Source organism: Sciurus vulgaris, assembly GCF_902686455.1.
Source record: "Sciurus vulgaris genome assembly, chromosome: 15".
Lineage (NCBI taxonomy): Eukaryota > Metazoa > Chordata > Mammalia > Rodentia > Sciuridae > Sciurus > Sciurus vulgaris.
Genome location: NC_136476.1, coordinates 68,583,964 through 68,606,138, shown reverse-complemented (window position 1 = coordinate 68,606,138; position 22,175 = coordinate 68,583,964). Strand labels below are relative to the sequence as shown.

At 32.5% G+C, this 22,175-nt stretch overlaps 1 protein-coding gene across 8 annotated transcripts in view; it reads left to right on the top strand.

Annotated features, from left to right (window-relative positions):
• SHOC1 (shortage in chiasmata 1) overlaps positions 1-22,175 on the top strand; it is a 75,307-nt gene that overhangs the window by 28,251 nt on the left and 24,881 nt on the right. For 6 of the 8 annotated variants that reach the window (XM_079112560.1, XM_079112555.1, XM_079112557.1 and 3 more), the window contains 9 exons: positions 421-553; positions 3,770-3,868; positions 5,191-5,299; positions 8,328-8,422; positions 9,875-10,114; positions 12,553-12,972; positions 14,661-14,777; positions 15,712-15,885; positions 21,626-21,730. In XM_079112560.1, the coding sequence (XP_078968686.1) occupies positions 421-553; positions 3,770-3,868; positions 5,191-5,299; positions 8,328-8,422; positions 9,875-10,114; positions 12,553-12,972; positions 14,661-14,777; positions 15,712-15,885; positions 21,626-21,730 (1,492 nt within the window). The remainder of the gene's footprint in view (positions 1-420; positions 554-3,769; positions 3,869-5,190; positions 5,300-8,327; positions 8,423-9,874; positions 10,115-12,552; positions 12,973-14,660; positions 14,778-15,711; positions 15,886-21,625; positions 21,731-22,175) is intronic. The other 2 variants (XM_079112556.1, XM_079112559.1) reach the window with 2 other exon arrangements.

Genomic DNA, 22,175 nt, shown 5'->3' with positions numbered 1-22,175 from the left:
TTCCATGGAATGCAGTAAAGATTCATTCCATTCCATCACATCTTTTCACTTCTCCCCATTTACCACTTCCCACTTGCTGCAGTGCTTGTTTTTAATTTAGAATTTTGAAATTTTGCTAATTTTGCAGAAAGAATATGCTTCTGCATCTAGGAATATTGTCTATCACTAATTTAATGAATGATTTAAAAGACATTACTCAGAACATTGCTTGTAATATGAGTATACTTTTGGCTGCTACACTTCTATTTTTTTTGAAAGTATGTATAATATTGAGAAATTGAGTGTGGTTTTAGTTTAAAGTTCAGTGTGCCATTTAAGCAAACATTGATATTTACAAATTCAAAAATATTTACTTAGAATACCTTCCTAAAAGCTTCTTTTAACTATATATTATTTCAACCATCAACTTTTCCTTCTGAGTTTGAATCCTTAGTATCATCAAGCTTCAAAAAAGAAATTGATATTCAACCACCCTCAGAACTGAACGAGTCACTAAATGTAATACCAGAAATAAAAAATTGTGTGAATGAAAATGAAAAACTTTTTAAAAGAGGTAAGAATTAAATTTAAAATGTATTTCTTATAAAAACTAATTAATATTATCCTGGTTCTTTATTAAAATATGTCCTGAACCTCCAGATTTTGTAAAAAAAAAAATTTATACAAGTTACATGTTGAAATCTCAAAATTATTATTAATAGGAGTCTTTTCTCATTGTCAGTCTTTTTTTGGGGGGGGGGGGCAGTCAGTGATGGAGATTGAACCTAGGGTCTTGAGCATGCTAGGCAAGTGCTTGCCACTAAGCTACATCTCCAGCCCTGTCATTCTCTTTGTACTTTCTAGGCCTGAAATGTATCTGACATTAATTATTTCAATAATTATGCAAATAAAGCTAAAACACCTATTTCTCTACTGGGTTTATAAAGAATTGTCATATATACAATGAAAAACTATCAGCTTCTATACTGTCTTTAGGAGCTACAGGAGCAGTTCATAGTTAAGGCACACAGATTAAATATTCATGGAATCAGATGACTGGGAGAGGAATAATGTAGAATTAAGATGATTTTTCCTGAGTTTGTTTTAGTAAATATTAGTGAATTATTTTTAATGACAATTTGAGTCAAATATTTAACTACTCTCATAAATTCCATTTGAAATAGTCAAAGATATATAGCATTAGGGAGGAATAAAAGGGGAGATCTGTAACATCCACTGAGAAGAGGGATACTTGCCACCCACAGATCATAGACTTGAAGGAATTCTCACACATCAGACTAAATCAAGGGGATTACTGATCAGGCTACAAGTCAATCAAGGGAATGAAAAACTAACTGAGCAAGTGAATCAAATCTATACCAGAGAGACAGACATTATTACCCTATGTACATGTATGATTACATGAATGGTGTGAATCTACATGTGTACAGCCACAGAAATGAAAAGTTGTACCCCACATGTGTACAATGAATTAAAATGCAGTCTGTAAAAATAAATTTTCTTAAAAAATCCATGCCAGAACTTGAAAGTATATCAAAGTTCAAAGCTGCAGGGTGGACCATGAACTTTTTTAGCAGGACTCAAATCTTAATTCTATAAATGCTGATGGAAAGAGCAGTTATAGTTTACTGAGTGATTACATTGTTAAACTCCCACCCTTCACTTGACTAAAATACTGTGTTAAGTAGAACATATTGATTATTAATATGCTATGTTATTACTGCTTTAAAATTTTTGTATACTAGCTTTAAAATCTGAGTTATCTCCTGGTTAGTGTCCATTGACATATTTTTATTGAGTATGAGTTATATTTTCCTGTTTTTTTTTATTTTACTAAACATTTGGATTGTGTCCTGACATCATACCTGATGTATTACAGAAACTATATTTTACTGTGTTCCTTAAATCAATTTTTTTTTTTTTGTTTTAGTAGACTGTTAACTTGGATGAACTCAAACTATGAACTTCATCCCCCTTGTGATGGGAAGAAACTGAAGACTATTAAGTACACTTAGCCTATCTGCTGTGCTTGGGAGTCTGCACCATAAGTGTATAGCTCAGAGATTTAGGCAGAGTTTATACAGGGTTTGGGGCTGTGTTGGCTTTCTCCTTTCCTGAATTTTTCTCAGTCACTTTTCAGCTGCTGTGGTAAAATGAACTTTAGTTCAGGAAGACCTATCCTATAATTCTTTAAGACAATAAGACTACAGGTTATTATTCAAGTTCTAGTTGCCCCAGGCAACACCAACTATGTCTTCCCTTCAAGTGAAAAGTTGTAAAAATGGAAAATTCACTCGGTTGCAGTTCCCTTCCAGCATATGCCTGCTTTAGACTGTAGAACCTTCTGGTAGTCATTTTATACATTTTGTTCAGAATTATAGATGTTATCTACAAAAGAATATAAGCAATTGTCAGGAGCAAAACTTCATTCTCTTTTACATAATTCTTTTTATCTTCTAGAATTCTACTAACTCTGGACCACAAATGAGTTTTCCCTTCCTTTTTCCTCTACTTCACTTTTGTATATATTTAGCTGTCAGTCTAGTAGGATTCGGAGGGGAAAACTGCTGGTATGTTTTATGCTATACTGAAGCAGAAACCACAAATACAATTTTGAAAGAAATTAATTATAGCCTCTGAGATCTTGGAGAAAGGGAGAAATTTTTGATAGAAAAATATGCTGAGTTTCTAATGTTAATAGGGAAATTGAGATTCTGCTTCAAATAAACTAGAAAAAAGTCAAGATAAACTATATTTTTAAAATTAATGATAATGCATGGATTTAAAATAAGGTAATGTATAGTTTCTAAACACATAGAGAAAAAAGTCTCTATAATCAGTAGAATTAATTCTTTGGAAAATAAAATAAAGCAATCAAAAGGAATTAGAAGCATAAAATCAGATTACAGAAGTACTACTTTTGTCTGAATAGATAGAAATGGATTAAGCATCTCCATTAAATGAGAGATCACTTAGATTAAATTTTAAAAGTAAAGTTAATTGCCATGTTTCTGTAATTTTAAGATCCCACCAACCACAAGATGCAGTATCAACTTAAACACGTTTAGGGGAAAAACATTCTAAGTATAAGTGATTATAAAATGAATCACAATTTCACAAACCATGAAAAACTATGTCTTATTATCAGGGAATTACCACATGTGCTATTTACAAGAGTTGTGCCTTGAAAGAAAGCAAAAGGTGAAAAATAAAAAGATTGGCACAGTGTGTCAGACATCTGAAAAGAAAAAGAAAAAGTGGCAGTATTAATATAGATAGGGACTGGGGGTGCTACTGAATGGTAGAGCATCTGCCTAGCATTCATGAGCCCCTGGGTTGAATTCCCAGACCACATGTAGAATTCTAGCTAAATGGAGCATAGAAAGTCATTGTGTATTGATGAAGATTAAATCTTTCAAAGTGATCTCATTCTTCGAAATTTATAACTTATGGATTTGACACCCTGTCTTAGCTTCCAGTGATTATGTAGATTTCCCCATTTTTATTTTTCTTTGGTAATTTTGATTGACAGTAGAGGGATACATTGAGGTAATTTTGACTGACAGAAGTTATCCTGTCTAGATAAATGATGTTCACTATTAAGCCAGCATTTTCTTCAGAAGTATAAATCTCCACTTCTTTCTAAAAGGAAAACTGACCTAAAATAAAGCAGGATACTTTAAAAGGAAAAGGCCACTGAACAATGTTACAAAAAAACTAATTTAATGGTACTTTTGTTGCTAGTAGAGTTTCTTCCTTTTCCTTTCAGATCTTACTACCACGCATGAAATTGATATTGATGACAAACATAGCTCCACAGAGATTGTGGCTGTTCAAAGCCACAGTGAACCAGAGTGCAAAAAATCAGGTAGAAAATTTCAATAATTGATCTTATCAAGGACTACTATATATGATACAAAAGTACAGTGTATTCACATATGTGATCTATTCTGAGTCCATTTTCCATTTTAAAATTTGGTTATTATAATCCTACTTGTCATGTTTTTCCTCTTCTCTATCCCTTTATATTTGTTACTACCAGAATCTTATCAACATCAAAAGTAATATATAGAGGAGAGTTACAAAGATTGGAGAAGAGGAATGGAGAAAGTAGCATTAATATTAGAAATAGAAATCTTAAAATATTATAACAATATAATTTTATTTTATCTCAGTATTAGCAATCTTGCTGATCTCTGTTACACTTTTTAAAAGTTTAGCTTTTTAATCCCCTCACAATTTCATCATTCTCTGCTCTGTCATTATTGTATTATTATCTTACCTAATTTGGAACCTCAGGATCATCTTTTGTTCCAATATAATGCCAAACTATGTTATTTCTTAACTATATTGATGATACTGCTACTTAGTTACATTTATAATTGGATCACATTAATCATCTATTTGGAAGTTTACTGCTTTATTAACATGATAAAATTGTTTATTACTGACTGTCAATAAATGAAGATACATTTTTCAAACCCCACTCTATAAATGTATAATTCTTCTAGGCCATCTAGAATCCAGACTCATTATGGTAAAAAATTACTTTTCATAATATTATTTACTTAACATCAGCACTATTCAGTAAGGAAATAAAATAGTACAATCTCCTAAGTACTAACAAAATAAGCTGTCATAATTGAAACCATTATTATATATAAAACTTAGAACTTATAAAAATAAACTCAGGCCGGGTGTGGTGGCACACACCTGTAATCCCAGCAGCTTGTGAGGCTGAGGCAGGAGGATCTTGAGTTCAAAGCCAGCCTGAGCAAAAATGAGGTGCTAAGCAACTCAGTGAGACCCTCTCTCCAAATAAAATACAAAATAGGGCTGGGGATGTGGTTCAGTGATTGAGTGCCCTTGAGTTCAATCCCCGGTACCAAAATAAATAAATAAATAAATAAATAAACTCAGTAAACTTTAGCTGTTAATGTAGTTTTTAAAAAACCACTACTACTGTAGTTAAGATATCATGTGACATATATTTATATATGTACATTTATATATACATGTATATATATACATATATATATTTAAGTCTATTATTTTGTGTCTCAAGTAATCCAAATTTGTTTTATTGAAATATTTTGTTGTAACAATGATCAAATATAGTAATTGATTATGAAATGTTCTAAATTTATTTTATTCAGTGTTACATAACTTTTTAATTTTCATATATTCCAGGAGAATTGGAAATACCACTAACTTCTCTACACCTAACAAGTCAACTTTCTTCAGTAAATTTGTTATGTACAGTACTTCAGACATTTCCATTTTCTTCTGTTTTTAAAATGTAAGCAAAGATTGTATCTAGAACTCAAGTTGTGATTCAGAATAACCAATTTTTAACATGATCTCTCCATATAAAGGCAATTCTCAAGATAATTCCATGAAAACATGTAAGAGATAATATAGTGTCTATCGTAAGCAACTGAAGGGAATACATGAATATATATGTGCATATTTGGTTTTATGCATTGAATATCTTTAGAAGGAGACACAAGAAAAAAGAAAGATTGGTTGTATACAAAAAAGAACTGGCAATATGGGTGGGAGATTTTTCACAATATATTCTTTTATACATTTAAGTTTTATTTTTCTTTTTATTTGTTCTAATTAGTTATCCATGACAGTGGAATGCATTTTGACACATTGTACACAAATGGAGCACAACTTCACCTTTCTCTGGGTGTTCATGGTGCAGTCACACCAGTCGTGTAATCATACATGTGTATAGGGTAATAATGTCCATCTCATTCCACTGTCCTTCACATCCCAACATCCTCTGCCCTACCCTCACTCCCCTCTGCACAATCCGAAGTTTAGAGTTTCAATATGAATATATTACTACTAAAAATAAGTACTTTGAAATTTTGAAGATCCTGACATCAGAATATTATGCTTAGGACATTGCTTTGGATAGTGCTTCTATTGGCACTCACTGCCATAAAGGCAGTTGTGGTGTATCTGTTTGGTAGGGTTCCATAACAAATACCACAGACTAGGGGTACAAAACTACAGAAATTTATTTCCTCACAATTCTAGAGACTGTAAATTCATGACCAAAATGTTAGCAAGGTTAGTTTCTTTCTAAGGCCTCTACCCCCAGCTTACAGATGGCCAGCTTCTCCTTTTGTGTTCATCGGGTCTTTCCTCCATCTTTGTCTTTGTCTTATTTGCCTCTTCTTATAGTAACACCAGTCATATAGAATTAGGGTACACCCTAATGACTATTTAACTTAATTACCTCTTGAAAGGCCCTGTCTTCAAATATAGTCACATTCTGAGGTGGCACTGAGGATTAGGGTTTCAACAATGAATGGAACATGGTAGGGGCACATTTCAGCCAATAAATAGTTTAAAGCTCTGAACTAAAGACAGATTCCCTGGCTCTATCACTTAGTAACTCTGAGCTTAATTGATCTGTACCTCAGTTTCTTCATCTATAATACTGAGTAATAATAATATCTACTTCACAGTGTTATTATAAGGTCTAAAAGATTTGTCATATATCTCTGACTAGGAATTAGCTTAGGATCACAGAATAGTGATAGAATAGTATGGCTGTTGATCAGTAGATTTGACTATCAACTTACTGCCCCTATCAGTGTCAGGGGAGCATATCTCACTTATAGTAGAGGACATCCACTGACCTCCATCAGTGTGATCTCAGTATTGGAAAAACCAGACATGTAGAACCATAAATATGTTCAGTACCCCATTGTTACTGCCCAAAATGGTCTGTAGTCTTAGAACTAACATTTGAGGGCTAGATTGTTGTATTCTAATTTGAGCCAAAATTGCAAAGCACAGTAGTCCAGCATACTGTACCTTTGACAGAGTCTGAAATAGCTTTGGTTGCTACCTTATACCATTTGGCATATATGTCATTTAATGTTTTCTAAGATAGATTAGTTAGGTATTTTGAAATAAAGTTCCCCCATCCTCTGCTTCTTACTCCAGTTAACAAAACTAGGCAGGGTACAGTCCCCTTCTTCTGCACTGTAAACCTGGGAACTTAATGTATCCTAAAATAACACATTTTCAGGAAAATTACAAATAAGTCTACAAGTCTCTAATAAATACTCCAGGATTGGAAACAGGGAACTGTATTCTGAGTTTTAAGTTCCTGGTTACTGGAGTTTAGCCTCTAGAACTCATCACTACTTAGGCAGCTAGATTTCTATATAGTCTCAGGAAGATGTCTAGCCATAAAATGGAGGAGCCAGCACTGAGGTCCGCAAGTGTATCTTCCTCTTCTGTTTAAGATAAATTTGTGCTATACCTCTATAGAACTTGACCATGAATTAGGACTGTTCATATCGTATACAAACCCTAAAAAATAGTATAGGACAATTATGGAAATACTATAATTTGTTTAAATTCTTTTAGTCTCTTTGCTAAGTTGAAAGATATTTATTTGCAGATGTGGAATTCAGTGGGAAAGATGTCTTCAGAAAGTTCATTAAGAGCAACAATATTTGTCTATATTTGATGAGGCTGACTAAATATTTCTCCCTTCTAGCTAAAAATTATTTTCTGTGATCTGAAGGATAGTTGTTTAAAAAAAAAAACCCTAGTAAGATTCAAGAATTTTCTAGGTTCTCAAATTTTCTACCACATGACCAAAATTTTGGATTATGTGGGTAAACTGGATAGTGCAAATATGAAACCTAGCTTTGTACTAGACTAGATTATGAACTTAATTCACATGCTCACATATTGTCCATATAAACAAAACAACAGAATACAATTAATTTTCAATCACAGGGAGTGGGAGATTTAGGGCATAAATGATCTGTGAATTAATGGAGAAGTAAAACAGGACTTTTGCATAGTTCTGATCTTCAACCGGTAAGTGGTCTAGAATTTCCTTATAGAATGATCTTGGGCACAGCCATTTTGTAAAAATTTTTATAAAAGCTGCTATTTGCATGGTAAGCATAGAAATTTTACTTAGATTGTATTTTTATTTTTGGTGGCTTAGAGGATTGGTATTGTCAGTTTATAGAGGGGAGTGCTAAAACTCTTCTAAGTCAGTCCCTTCTGGCTCCAGATTACATTGAAAAAGGTAGAGTAATTTAGAGACAAGAAGGAATAATGAAGGAGTTTACAAATGATTTAGACCTGCCTAGGGAAGGAATAAATATTTGAAATGTTGTCTATGGAACTGTACTTCAGCTTACACATTTATGAGTTAACTTTTCACTTGCTTTTGAGTGTAAAAATTTTTTAGAAAAATACGTTCCTTAAAAAACAAAATTTTATTATCAAAAAATACTCAGTTATTAATGTATTAAACTTTAATTCTTCTTTTGCAGTAGTTTGCTTATTACTGAAGAATCAGTTAATAAATACTGTATGGTGTGGCAATTAGAAAGCTGTAAAGGCTCTTTGAACTCATCTTTTCATACAGGTAAAGAGTAATTGCTATCAAATGGCAAGTAGAAAGTTTAGGTAAAAATGTACAATGAATGGAAATCTAGATATAGTTTTCCTTTAAGCATTGCTTAACACAAAGTATATAACTCAGTACAAAGCTAAAATATCCATATTTGTATCAAAAAGTTTATTGTGCTGGCTGGGCTGGAAGTTGAGGCAGGAGGATCATAAGTTCGAGAACAGTCTCAGCAAAAATGAGGCACTTAGCAACTCAGTGAGACTTTCTCTAAATAAAATACAAAATAGAGCTGGGGATGTGGCTCAGTGGTTGAGTGCCCCTGAGTTCAATCCCTGATACGCACCCCCCAAAAAAGAAAGTTTATTATGCTAAATAGTAAGGTCTATAGTGGCAGAAAGCAGAACCTGAGACAGAGGTGGAGGAGTAGAGTGGACTACAAGGGTGGTATTATAAAAAGGTATGAGGAAACTTGGGAGGGTTAGAGATATGTTCATTATCTTGATTAAGGTAATGAATTCATGAGTGTATACATATGTCAAAAGTTACCAAAATTTTTACTAAATATATGTAGTTTGATAATTATCAATAATAACTCAGTAAAGTTCCTAATATTCATCTCAGGATTGTTTTAGAAATTATTTAAGAATTATGCATATAAAGCACAGTGTCAGATTTGTTTAGTAACTAGTAATTACTATTATTAATATTAGTACTCATATTATTATTAATACTATCATTATAAAAAATACCATTCCAAATTTAGGATTTCAGAATTCATAATCCTAATTTTGAATGGATGCACCTTTGATAGAGTCTGAGATAGCAGACAGTAATATTAGGTAGTTGTGCTACTTGGTGTCCTCCATATTATGATTTCGTCTATTTAAGCTAAAAAGTAATGAAGTAGTAATCTCTGTACAACATTATCTAAGATGAAATTTATCATAAAATCTGAATAAATGTGCCTTGTTTAGGCTCATTAAAATGAAATAGAATTTCTGACTTACAAAATCTTATGTTCTTCAAAATATTATCAAATGTATTAATTTAGTAATTGAAAATGGTCAAAATATGGTTCCTTCTTCTGCTCTATATCCAAAGGTTGAAATAAATCTTTTATGTGACTTCTATTGTTATATAGAAATGTATAATTTTACAAATATTAACATCTTGAAGACAAAATACCGGATAACTTCAAGTTTCACTTTGTTCTAATGAAAATATATTTCATAAAGAAATCCAGTGTGGGGGTTGGGGATGGGCTTAGTGGTAAGCACTTGCCTAGCATGTGTGAGGCACTGGGTTCAATTCTCAGGACCACATAAAAATGAATAAGTAAAATAAAGGTATTGTGTCCATCTACAACTAAAAAAATTTTTTTAAAAAGAAATCCAATGTGGTTCTATTTATTGTGTTTTTCTTTTTCTTTTTTTCCCTATAAACTGTTTCCTTGGTTTTTTTCCCAAGCACTAAGAATTCAAGAGCCCAACAGTCAATATTCAATTACAGATTTGAAAAAGATATTTTCTATTAAAGAAGAAAGCCTTGTGATTAATTCTGTAAAGGCAGAATGGTGGAAACCAACAAGACTAAATCTAATAATGGCAGAAACTTTGGAACATCTAAATACATGTTTATGTCATGATGATCCATCTAATGATACTAAAATGGGGATATTTTTGCCTAAAAAAGTGCTTCAATTGGAATGTAAGTACAAAATAATAAATATAACTTGGGTGAGCATTTTCACAATGAAAAAAGTTAGATAACTGGGTTTCTTCTCAGTGATTATGAGAATAAAACCAAATTCTAGCATTCATTATTGGCTCTAGCTGTGCCAGAATTTTTGGCTTCCCTGGTCTCTACTTTCTCAAAAAAAAAAAAAAGAAAGAAAGAAAGAAAGAAATTTGGCTAGCTGATCCTAAAATCCTATTCTGTCCTAAAATTCTAGAGACTGTTTTTAAATTTCTAGTCATTTTCAATTGATGTTATTTCCTTTTATAAATAATTATTAGTATAGTTTATATTTATATCAGTATTTTGCATTAACTATTTTTGACCTGAGAGCTAAACTTCTAATAATCTCTTTTCAACAACAACAACAAAAAAAACTGAGTCTGGGGCTCAGTCAGGAATTCAGTGATATGCAGTGCACCTGTTTAGAACATATGAAGTCCTGGATTCAATCCTCATACTGGTAAAAGAAATCTCCCTTAGTGTATACTAATTTAGTATTCTTTTACTTATACAATTTAAGAAATCTAATATATTTTGCATGTTGTTTTGCTAGTTTGGTTCTATGAATGCCATTATAGTAAACAGAACATATTTAACATGAATTATACTTTTTTGAAATATATGTATTATTTTAAAATGAGTTTGTGCAGTAACTATCTAAAGATTATGATTTAAGCACTTGCCATTTACTTCACTCATTCACATTATTTAGTTGACTCTAGAGGCATTTCGGTTTTTTTCAAATCAACCTTATAGGGTATAATTTATATATAATAAACTGCACCTATTTTAATTGTACAGTTTGATGCATTTTGACAAGTGTAAATACTTGCAGAGCTACACCACAATTAAGACATAACAGAAGGGCTGGGGATATACCTCAGTTGGTAGAGTGATTGCCTCGCATGCACAAGGCCCTGGGTTCAGTCCCCAGCACCACATACACACACACATACACACACAAAGATTCAGCAGAATATTTCCATTACCAAAAGTTCCCTTATGTCCTTTTTCAGTCATTCTCCCTCCATATCACTCTTCTCTACCACTGACCTTCACCCCTGAGTTTTGGAACACCCTCATCTACTTCTGTCACTGTTAGTTTCCCCTATTGTAGAATTTCTTTTATAGAATCATATAGTATGAACTATTTTGTGCCTGAATTCTTTCACTCAACGTAACACATTTTGAGATTCATCCATGCTATGTACATCTCTAGTTCATTTTTTTATTGAATTTTTTATTATTTAGATGTACAAAGATTATCTCCAGTCTTTCCCAGTTTTTTATTATTTTATTATTGAAAATAAAACTATGAGTATTCTTGTACAAGTTTTTGTGGGCATGCTATACATGTTATTATTTCTCATGAGTGAATGTCTAGAATTAGAATTATTGAATCTGGAGGTAGATGTGTTTAATTTTATAAGAAACTATTAAATTATTTTCTGAAGTGATTTTGCATTGTACCAGCAATATGTGAGAGTTCTAGTTACTCTGTATCCTCATCAACACTAATTGGTATGTTGTAGTAGTTCATTGTGATTTTAATCTGTATTTCCCTAATGACTAATGATGGGGAGAGTCTTTTTACATGTTCATTGGCCTTTATTTATATTCTTTAAGAAATCGGACTTTATTGTGATATAATTCCCATGCCATACAATTAATCCATTTAAAGTATACCATTCAGTGGCTTTTAGTATAATTACAGAGATGTACAATCATCACCAGAGACTATTTGAGAACACTTTATTACCCTAAAAAGAAAGCCCATCTGTTAGCAGTCACTCCCCATTTTGCCTAGTGGTGGAACTATCATTTCTTCTCTCACTATAGATTTGTCTCTTCTGGACATTTCACGTAAACAGTTTAATATGTGGCGTTTGTGATTAGCGTCTTTCACTTAGTATGTTTCTAAGATTCATTCATGTTGTTGAATATACATATCTTATATGAAGAATTGTTCAAATCTTTTGCCAATTTTCAAATTAAACCTCTTTATCAATATTGAATTATAAGTTATTTATACATTTTGGATATAGTCCTTTGTCAGTTATACATATGTTGCAAGTATTTTCTTACAGTCTGTGGCTTTCTTTGTACCTAAATTTTGGTAATTGTTAACTCCAAAGGTGCGACTCCTAATAAGCCTATTAGCAATAGGACTTTTCTGGAAATCTTTCTTTGCCTGGCAGCCCAGCTCCTATAGAAAGAAAAAGAGGTGTTAAATTTCTATCTTTTTATATTTTCATTTATTTAGACCAAAAATTGATTTTTAAAGTAAACAAATACTCCTAAGGATCAAATTATATTTAAAGAAACTACAACTAAACGGTATCCAATACCCTAACAGAATACTCATTTAAGCATGAAAGTTATTTGGGTTTTTTATTTTCTGTTTTCAGCACAGCTAGAACATAAAGACTGTCCCTCATCAACTGTACTTAGTAATGAGAAATCTATAAATGATCATATGTTGCTGCTACAAAAGAGCCCATCCCTGACAAAAGAAGTACCAGCTCTTTTGTGTTTGTCTGATGAATGTGTATCTGTTGAAAGACCAAAAAAGGAAGAAAAACTAAAGAATGATCAGGAACTACTTGATAAAACGAGCCAAAAGAAGGAAAATAAAGATCATGTTGAACATGACTGCATAGTGCCATCCACTGAATCATCTTCCTCTTCAAGAATTAAAATAGCTTCTTTTGAACATGGTAAAAAGCAGGAGAATGATTTGGACCTTTTGAGTGACTTTATTATGCTGCGAAATAAATACAAAACTTGCACCTCAAAGACTGAAGTCACAGACCATGATAAAAAAGATGGTAGGCAATTTAGCAATATTTTGGCATAGCTTTGATAGGTGTAAAGACAAAGTACATAATTTATTATAAAAGGCAAAGAAATAAAGTTGTTTTAGATAAAATTCTATTTTTCACAGTCAAACTACCATTGATGATACTTGTATGTGGAGATGGATATGGATATATAATAATAAATATAGATTTAGATATAGATGTACATATATATTTCCAAAAAAATTTAAAAGTTACATTTGAATTTGTAACAAAAGTCACTATCTGTAAAACTTGCTTTCTACAACTGGGCCATACAAGTTCATAGTATTTCTAACTTACATTGATCATTCTGCCATTCTTTATTCGCTGTTAGCTGACAGCCCTATCTCAATATTTTAACTTATATTTTAATGTGTATTTAAGGACTTTTTCCCCATTTAATTGCTTATTACACTTTCTACTGTTACCAACAAGTTTCTGTTTGAGTTGTCATTGTCTTGTTTCCTGCTTATAACCACATCAAAGGTAATGAAATGTGTCAAATCTTTTCACTTTGGGTTTAAATATATATATATATATATATATATATATATATTTAGTTCTTAATATCACAGTGATTACATATACTTTTCCAAAAGATGTGTTGGCTTTTTGTAGCTCTTCTTAGAATTATATTACTTTGTCAGTCAGTGCATTTTTATGGTGAAAAAAACTTGTAAAAATGCAGAATAGAATTTAAATATTTCAGAATTTTGTGACCCTTTATGTTTATATATATTCACCTTAAAGTTCCCTTTTATGAAATAGTTTGACCAACTTATAACTTACCTTGCTAGGTGATAATTCTACATGTAACTGAGATTATTCTAAGCAATGTTTGCACTATAATTAAAGCATAACTTCTACATAGAAGAATGAGCAAAATATAAAGAATTATGTTATAGATATGATTAAAATAAGAATCACTTAAAATATTTATTTTCATAATTCTTAATGTTTTCAGAGTCTACTTATATTAGTTAAAAAAGGAATCTACTCCAAAATTAACACTGACATCCTTGTCTGGTTGCCATACTTAATAGGTTGTAATAGGACATATTAGCAACATAAATGAGAAAAAGCAGCAAGAAAAAAGGATAAAAAATATTTTCTTATAAAAAATAGCCATTAATTTACTAAAAAATTAAAGGAACATTAGTTGGAAATGCTTCTGTACTCTGATGCTTTCTCAATTAGTGGTATGTTCCTGGCCACTTCACTTTTTTATACATTTTTCCAGAGTGTGTAGAAATAATAATCTAAATGGTAAATTTGAAAAAAGTGAATAAATTGGGCATAAGCTTGTGGGAATGAATGTCACAGGGAAATAATGTAGAATGGCATGAGCCTTTTATGTGTCAGGAACTGTACTTGGTGTTTAATCTTTATAACAGTATTTAAAATAGGTATATTTATCCATATAAACACATGAGGAAACAAAGCTCACATCAGAACTGATGATGAAATACTGATTTGATGACAACATTCTTCCCAATTTTATCATCTATCTTATCCAGCACAGCATTGTCATAGCCTTATTGATCTGATGAGTTTGTTCAATACTGATATATTGCAGTGAAGAAGTTTAGCAAGTACGAGCATATTTTAGAAAGTGTTAAAGCTTAATTAAAGCATTAAGTTTCTCCTGAACAATGCAATATTAATATTTTTGTTAGAATTTCAAGATAAAGAAGAATATTCTTTGACTCTTCAAGAACAGAGTCCAGTTATTTCCACTAAAAAAATGCCTGAGACAAGGGGAGTGGATGATGTCCTTGAGGTTCAAGCATCAGGTATGCTACTTTTAAAATACATTCAAGATTATTTAATTTGAAAGCCCTTTCCTGTATACCTAGGACAAACTTTATTTTCCATTTAATTTTCTTCACTCATTTCAGAAATTTCTTCATTCTACTTCTAAATTTCAATTATTTCCAGTCCTCGAATGCCCTCTTTACTGCCTCTGCCCCTCCACATTACCCTACTCCGGTCCACTAATTGTTAATTCTTCGTTCATTAAAACTGCTACTGCCTTCCTACATCCATCAAAGTAAAACAAATTCCACCTGTCAGACTCTGCTGCACATTCTGGAAAGTGAACTGCAAGTGGTTGCTCTCGGTTTTCTTACTCACTATCAAGGTAATGTAAATAAGTTACTGTTGATTCCTATGTTGATTAAATTTGCTGTAAAGTACAATTGTGAAGTACAATGTTCTTTGACTCCAAAAGCACAACATGCTTAGGAATATCATGCTCATTAAAATCAGCAAGGAAATATGACACTAGTTCCCAAATACCTTTTCTTTCTTTCGGTTCAATTTTATTTATGGCCCATATAAGATTATGCCCATCTTTAATGGTATTCTAGTGAAGATTAGAAACAACTTGTCATTGTTACAAATTTGGCTTGAGTTTGTAAGCTAATAATGGAAGAGGGGAAAAAAATGTGTGTCTCTTTATAAGACTCTTTACACTTGCTATGTTAAATTAGTTACTAACTAAATCCTTTCTAATAAATTATATAATTCTATGAGGATTTTTGTGTGCTTTCACTTTTCTATGGAATAAATATCATAAAATAAGTTTATATACTGTCTCATGATTTTTACCTCAAAATAATTTGGATGTAAGTTCAGGTTTCTATGAAGTAACATGTTTAGTTGGTTTATCAAAAAGAGCATACCATTCTTATAAAAACATTGCTTTTAATGCTTTTATTTTTGCAGATAGCCAGTGCCAGGCATACTGTTTCCTGGAAGCAGCAGCTGCTCCTATATTAAAAAAACTTGTATGCCTCTGTGCCCTCCCAGCTACTTGGAAGTTTGCCACTGTTATTTTTGACCAAACAAGGTTCTTTTTGAAGGAACAAGAAAAAGTACTAAGTGATGCCATTCACCAAGGTTAGTACACATCAAATTTGCATGATTTACGTGCTGAGGAAACTGGAAATCCATATGCAGTAGAATGAAGTTTGACCCCTATCTCTCACAAAACCCATGCACAAAACTCAACTCAAAGTGGATCTGAGACCTAGGAATTAGACCAGAAACCCTCTATCTGCTAGAAGAAGATGTAGGCCCAACACTGCAACATATCGACTCAGGAATCAACTCCTAAAGCACAAGAAATAAAATTTAAAAATCAATAAATGGGTTGGCAAAGGACACAATCAAGAGCGTGAAGAGAGAGCCTACAGAATGGGAAGAAAATCTTTGCCACCTGCACCTCAGATAGGGCATTAATCTCCAGGATATATAAAGAGCGTAAAAAATTTAACACCAAATAAGCCAAATAACTCAATCAATAAATGGACAAAGGAACTGAACAGACACTTCACAGAAGAAGAAATATGAAGTCAACAAATATTTGAAAACATGTTCAACATCTCTAGCAATTAGAGAAATATAAATTAAAACACTGAGATTTCATATCACTCCAGTCAGAATGGAAATTATCAAAAATACAAGTAACAGTAAACTAAGACTATCATTATATTTAGCATTTTCTGTTCTACTGCAATTTTGTTCTAAGTCATAGCTACACCTAACTCTTCTACTAAAATACAAAGTACCTAAAGGACCTATGCGAAAAAGCTTTCCTGATTTTTCCTATAAGAATAAAAGGGTGGGGGCTGGGGTTGTGACTCTGTGGTAGAGCACTTGCCTAGTGCATGTGAGGCAGTGGGTTCGATCCTCAGCACCACATAAAAAGAAACAAAGGTACTGTGTTCATCTACAACCAAAAAAAAAAATATATATATATATATATATTTTGTGTTCATCTATATATATTTTAAAAAAAGAGTAAAAGGATGGAATGAGATAGGGCTGCTCTCTCTCATCACTTCTGTTCAACATAGTTCTTGAAACTCTAGCCATAGCAATTAGAAAGACCAAAGAAATTAAAGGGATGTAAATAGGAAAAGAAGAATTCACATTATCACTATTTGCCAATAACGTGATTCTGTATTTAAAGTATCTTAAAAATTCCACCATAAAACTTCTAGAACTAATAAATAAATTCAGCAAAGTAGCAGGATATAATACCAACACCCATAAATCTAATGCATTCCTATACATCAGTGATGAATCCTCTGCAAGAAATTAGGAATTGGGAATCAATCTAACAAAAAAAAGTGAAAGTCCTCTACAGTGAAAACTACAGAACACTAAAAAAAGGAATTAAAGAAGACTTTAGAGAATGGAAAGATCTCCCATGCTTTTGGACAAGCAGAATTAATATTATCAAAATGGCTGTACTACCAAAAGCATTGTACAGATTGAGTGCAATTCCAATTAAAATCCCAAAGTTTTTTCTCATAGAAATAGAGAATGCAATTATGAAATTTATTTGGAAAAATAAGGAACCCAGAATAGCCAAAGCAATCTTTATCGAGAAAAGTGAAGCAGGAGTCATCATAAAAACAGATCTTAAACTATACAACAGAGCCATAGTAACAAAAAAGGAATGGTATTGTGCACCAAAATAGACAGGTAGACCAATGGTACAGAAGAGAAGACAGACACAAACCCACATATAGTTATCTCATACTAGACAAAGGCGCCAAAACATACATTGTAGAAAAGATAGCCTCTTCATCAAATGGTGCTGGAGAAATTGGAAATCCTTATGTAGCAAAATGAAATTAAACCCCTGTCTCTCACCCTGCACAAAACTCAACTCAAAGTGGATGAAGGACCTAGGGATTAGACCAGAGACCCTGTGCCTAATAGAAAAAAAAGTAGGCCCAAATCTTCATAATATCAGCTTAGGACCTAACTTCCTTAACAAGACTCCTGAAGTGCAAGATAAAAAATCAAGAATTAATAAACAAGATGGAGTCAAACTAAAAAGCTGCTTCTCAGCAAAGGAAACAATCAACAGCATGAAGAGAGAGTCTACAGAGTGGGAAAAAAATGTTTACCACACATATCAGAGCACTAATCTCCAGGATATATAAAGAATTCACAAAACTTTCACCAAAAAAATCAATAAATGGGCTAAGGAACTGAGCAGACACTTCACAGAAGAAGATATACAGTCAATCAACAAACATGGAAAAAATGTTCAATATCTAGTAATTAGAGAAATGCAAATCAGAAGTACTTTAAGATTTCATCTCACTCCAATTAGAATGGCAATTATCAAGAATACAAGCAACAATAAGTGTTGGTGAGGATGTGGGGAAAAAGGTCCAGTCATACATTGCTGCTGGAACTGAAAATTGGTAGTCACTCTGGAAAGTAATATGGTGATTACTTAGAAAACTTGGAATGGAACCACCATTTGTCCCAGCTATCCCACTGGGTCTATATCCAAAGGACTTAAAATCAGCATACTACAGCCATGCAGCCACATCAGTGTTTATAGGAGCTTAATTCATAATAGGTAAACTGTGGAACCAACCTAGATGCCCTTCAATAGATGAATGAATAAAGAAACTGTGGTATACATACACAATAGAACATTACTCGGCCTTAAAGGAGAATAAAATTATGGCATTTGCAGGTAAATGGATGAATTTGGAAAATATGCTAACTGAAATAAGCCAATCCCCAAAATCCTAAGGTCAAATGTTTTCTCTAATATGTAGAAGCTAACCCACAATAAGGGCAGGATTGGAACAATAGAAGTTCAGTGGAGTAGACAAAGGAGAATAAAGGGAAGGGAAGGAGGGGATGGGAAAAGAAAAGAGGAATGAATATAACATAAATGTCCTATGTACATATATGAATATATCACAGTGAATCTCAAAAAATGCGTTACTTAAAATGATATAAATTTATGTTTGGATTGTTATATCAAATTAGTAAAACTTTAGAGGATGCAGAAAGTAGACATAGATGTAGGCTTAACTGTAGTTCAGCTTATAGTATCCACCCTGAAACCAAGACTGGAGGTTCAGCTAAGTAAGGAGTACCATCTGGCTGCTTCTCAGATTAGATTAGATAGATTAGATTGATAGAGTAGTATAACTTAGTTTCCTATTGCCAAAACTAAGTTAAACTATTATTGTTACCATCTGAACCAATGAATCTGAAAAAAAGGAGATGAAAAAAATAGATTAAATTCAATCCTGAACTTTTCTTCTGGCCAAGATGGAGTAAGAGGGATTAGATTTTACCCTCCTCCTACAAGTAACAACAATAACAATGGAAAACAGATACAAAATACATGAAACCAGTTTTTAAGTCATTGAACATCAGTCTATGAAGGATAGTGATTCCTGAGAGAAGGGAAACAAATGAGGTGCGCCCTGCCACTACACTAGCTTACTCTCTCTCAAGTGTTACTGGGCAGTGACATGGGGAGGGGTACCTGAGATAGAACCTGGTGGACAGTCTGAGATGAAGAAACAGTTGAGAGTCCAGGAATACCAAGATAGATAGAGTTCAAGAATAGAATATTAAAGAGCACAGAACTTCACACAGAGGGCCCTATATACCTGCTAAGGAACTCCCTCAAGTATTCAGTAGAATATATGTGAGGAAACAACCTGAGGTTAAGGAAACAAACCATCTGGGAGGATTAGAGGGAATAGCATGCTACATTCACAAATAGCAAGAAATAATGTTTGTTCCCATACTATAGTTCAAAAAGTGTTTTGGACACCAGCCTGACAGCTATTAATTATACCATTGCCACTGGAAACCCTAACATTTTGGGGACCTGGAGCAGAAGAGAATGGAAAATATTTTTTAAAAAAAGAAAAGCAATAAGGACTTTCTTCTACTTTCACTTACCCTTGGGTGACCCCTCCTCCACTTCTCTGACCATGGGTTGAGAACTTCTCCTAGAGGTCTTTTTGTCCCTATGCACTTCAGAGTTTTGGGCTGCCTTTAGTCCAGGCCAGGAAATACTAAAAAGTGAAAAAATAGGAAGTTCACCACTTGTTTGGTGCCATTTTGAAATATGACCTCCTCCCCTCATCATTCTGCTATCATGTACTTTTTGAAGTCCTTAGATACTGTTAGATCTTGTGTATGGTTATATTTAATGGAAGAAACACAGTGCATCGTGCTTACCACATCTTACCTGAAACCTACTTGATTTGTTTTTTAAATAAATTTTCTAAATTCATTAATCTTGGATGTCCTATTTATTTTTTAAACATTGCATCTTTTTAAAATAGAATTAGACACAGCATTAAAGATTATAAGAAAATCATGTGAGTTTTGTTGTTTGTTTGTTTGTTTGTATATACAGAACCCAGTCTTTGGGGGACCAACATTTTAGTCACCAATATCTTGAGTTCACAGTGGTATAATTAAGATAGAACATATCATCTGAAAGTGTTAACCTATAATTTACTACTTGAAAAACCTGTGAGCCACAGGAAGAACATAGCGGTGAAAAATCAAAGAATTAGCATTCACATTTTGGAGAGCTGGCATTGTGGTCATGGTTATACTAGATAGTAAAGAATACAGTCATTGTCAGCAAGCTGATCTTTATGGAAGAAAAGATTTCCACAAAGTCTTTTAAAAATCATGACTTCTGAATATACTTTTGAGTTCTATAATTCTCAGGTTTTTAATTTATTGAATATAGATTGAGCTTCTAACGCCCTTGAACATCATCAAGCAGAATGGTGATTATTATAAAATATATATAGGCATAAGTATTCGTGAAGTGTAATGGAGGATAAACACGAGTTTGGGTTTCCTCTGGAACAATAGTGCCTTAATCTGAGGACGTGACATAGTTGCTGCACTTAATATTCTTTCATTGATCCCAGAATTGACGTAAAGCTAAACCTACAGGTAACTAGTAAACCTGGATTAGAAGACAGACCACTTCCTACTTCTGGTTTTCTAGTCTCTGTTTCGTTTTCCAAGCATTTTTACATTTCCAGTTTCCTATATATGGTTTTGTCAACCTCTTCTTACTCATTATAGGTCATGACTGACTTGTTCCCACGAGTCCTTCCATGGACTGGATATATGACCTATAATTAGTCCTCCTGTTGCCTCTTTTTTTTTTTTTTTTCCCTATTGCCTCTTGATTCCCAAAGACTACTACATATTTACTTCAATCTTTATTGATTAGAATAAACAACTTGTAAGGGGCTGGGGAGATAGCTCAGTTGGTAGAGTGCTTGCCTTGTAAGCACAAGGCCCTGGGTTCGATCTCCAGCACCCCAAAAAAAGGAATAAACAATTTGTAGAATTTTTAGAACTCTTTGTTCAAATAAATATTTCACAGAATCCCAATATATAAAACAGAGAAAACGAGAGCTGCTTTGGTTAAGTTGGAGTTAACCAATTGGCAAATTATGAATTTAATTCTCATTTCTTAACTGGAAATCATTTACTCTTTTTTCTAACAAAAGTAGAAATGATTGACTATTTTGGAAGTAACAAAAGCATGAGCTCTAAAGTTAGCTATGAGTTTAAATGCCAACTCCACCATTTGTTCACTAATTATCCTTGGACAGTTACTTAGCCTTACTATGATTTTTTCCTCAGCCATAAAATGAAAGCCATAATAAATTTTCCTATAGGATTTTTATGAAACAACCAGTTTCTATAGTAAGCACTCCATGATAAATTTTAGCTATTATTTTAGAATGTATTCTGTACATATTCTGAAATTTTACTATATTTTTTCATGTTTTAAAATGTGTTTTTGTTTATTTAGGTACAAATGAGGAAAGAGAAATGACATACAAGCATGCTGCTCTCTTACACCTTCTGGTAACAATTAGAGATGTACTTTTAACATGCAACTTGGACACAGCATTGGGTTGGTAGAGAAAATTTTATTTCCCATTTTTTTCCTATTAAAATATTTCACCTGATACAACTTACTTTTCTCAAAAAGATAGACCTCTTAAGAAATTATGCAGTATTCTTTCACCTCTATTACACTAAGCATATTTACATTGTGACATAATTATATATATATATAATTATGTATAATTATATATACATAATTATATATATATTATATATATATTATATATATATATATATATATATATATATATATATCAGGTGGACAGTGCTAGGGAATCAAACCCAGACCTCATGCATGCAAAGCAAGCACTCAACCACTGAGTCACACCCCATTATATATATATTTTTTTTTCCTAATTATGTTCATTAAAGAAATTGTTTTTAACAAGTATTGTCTATTAGAAAAATAGATTTAGGATTCTCTAATCCTGGTCTGAATTACAAAATTCTCA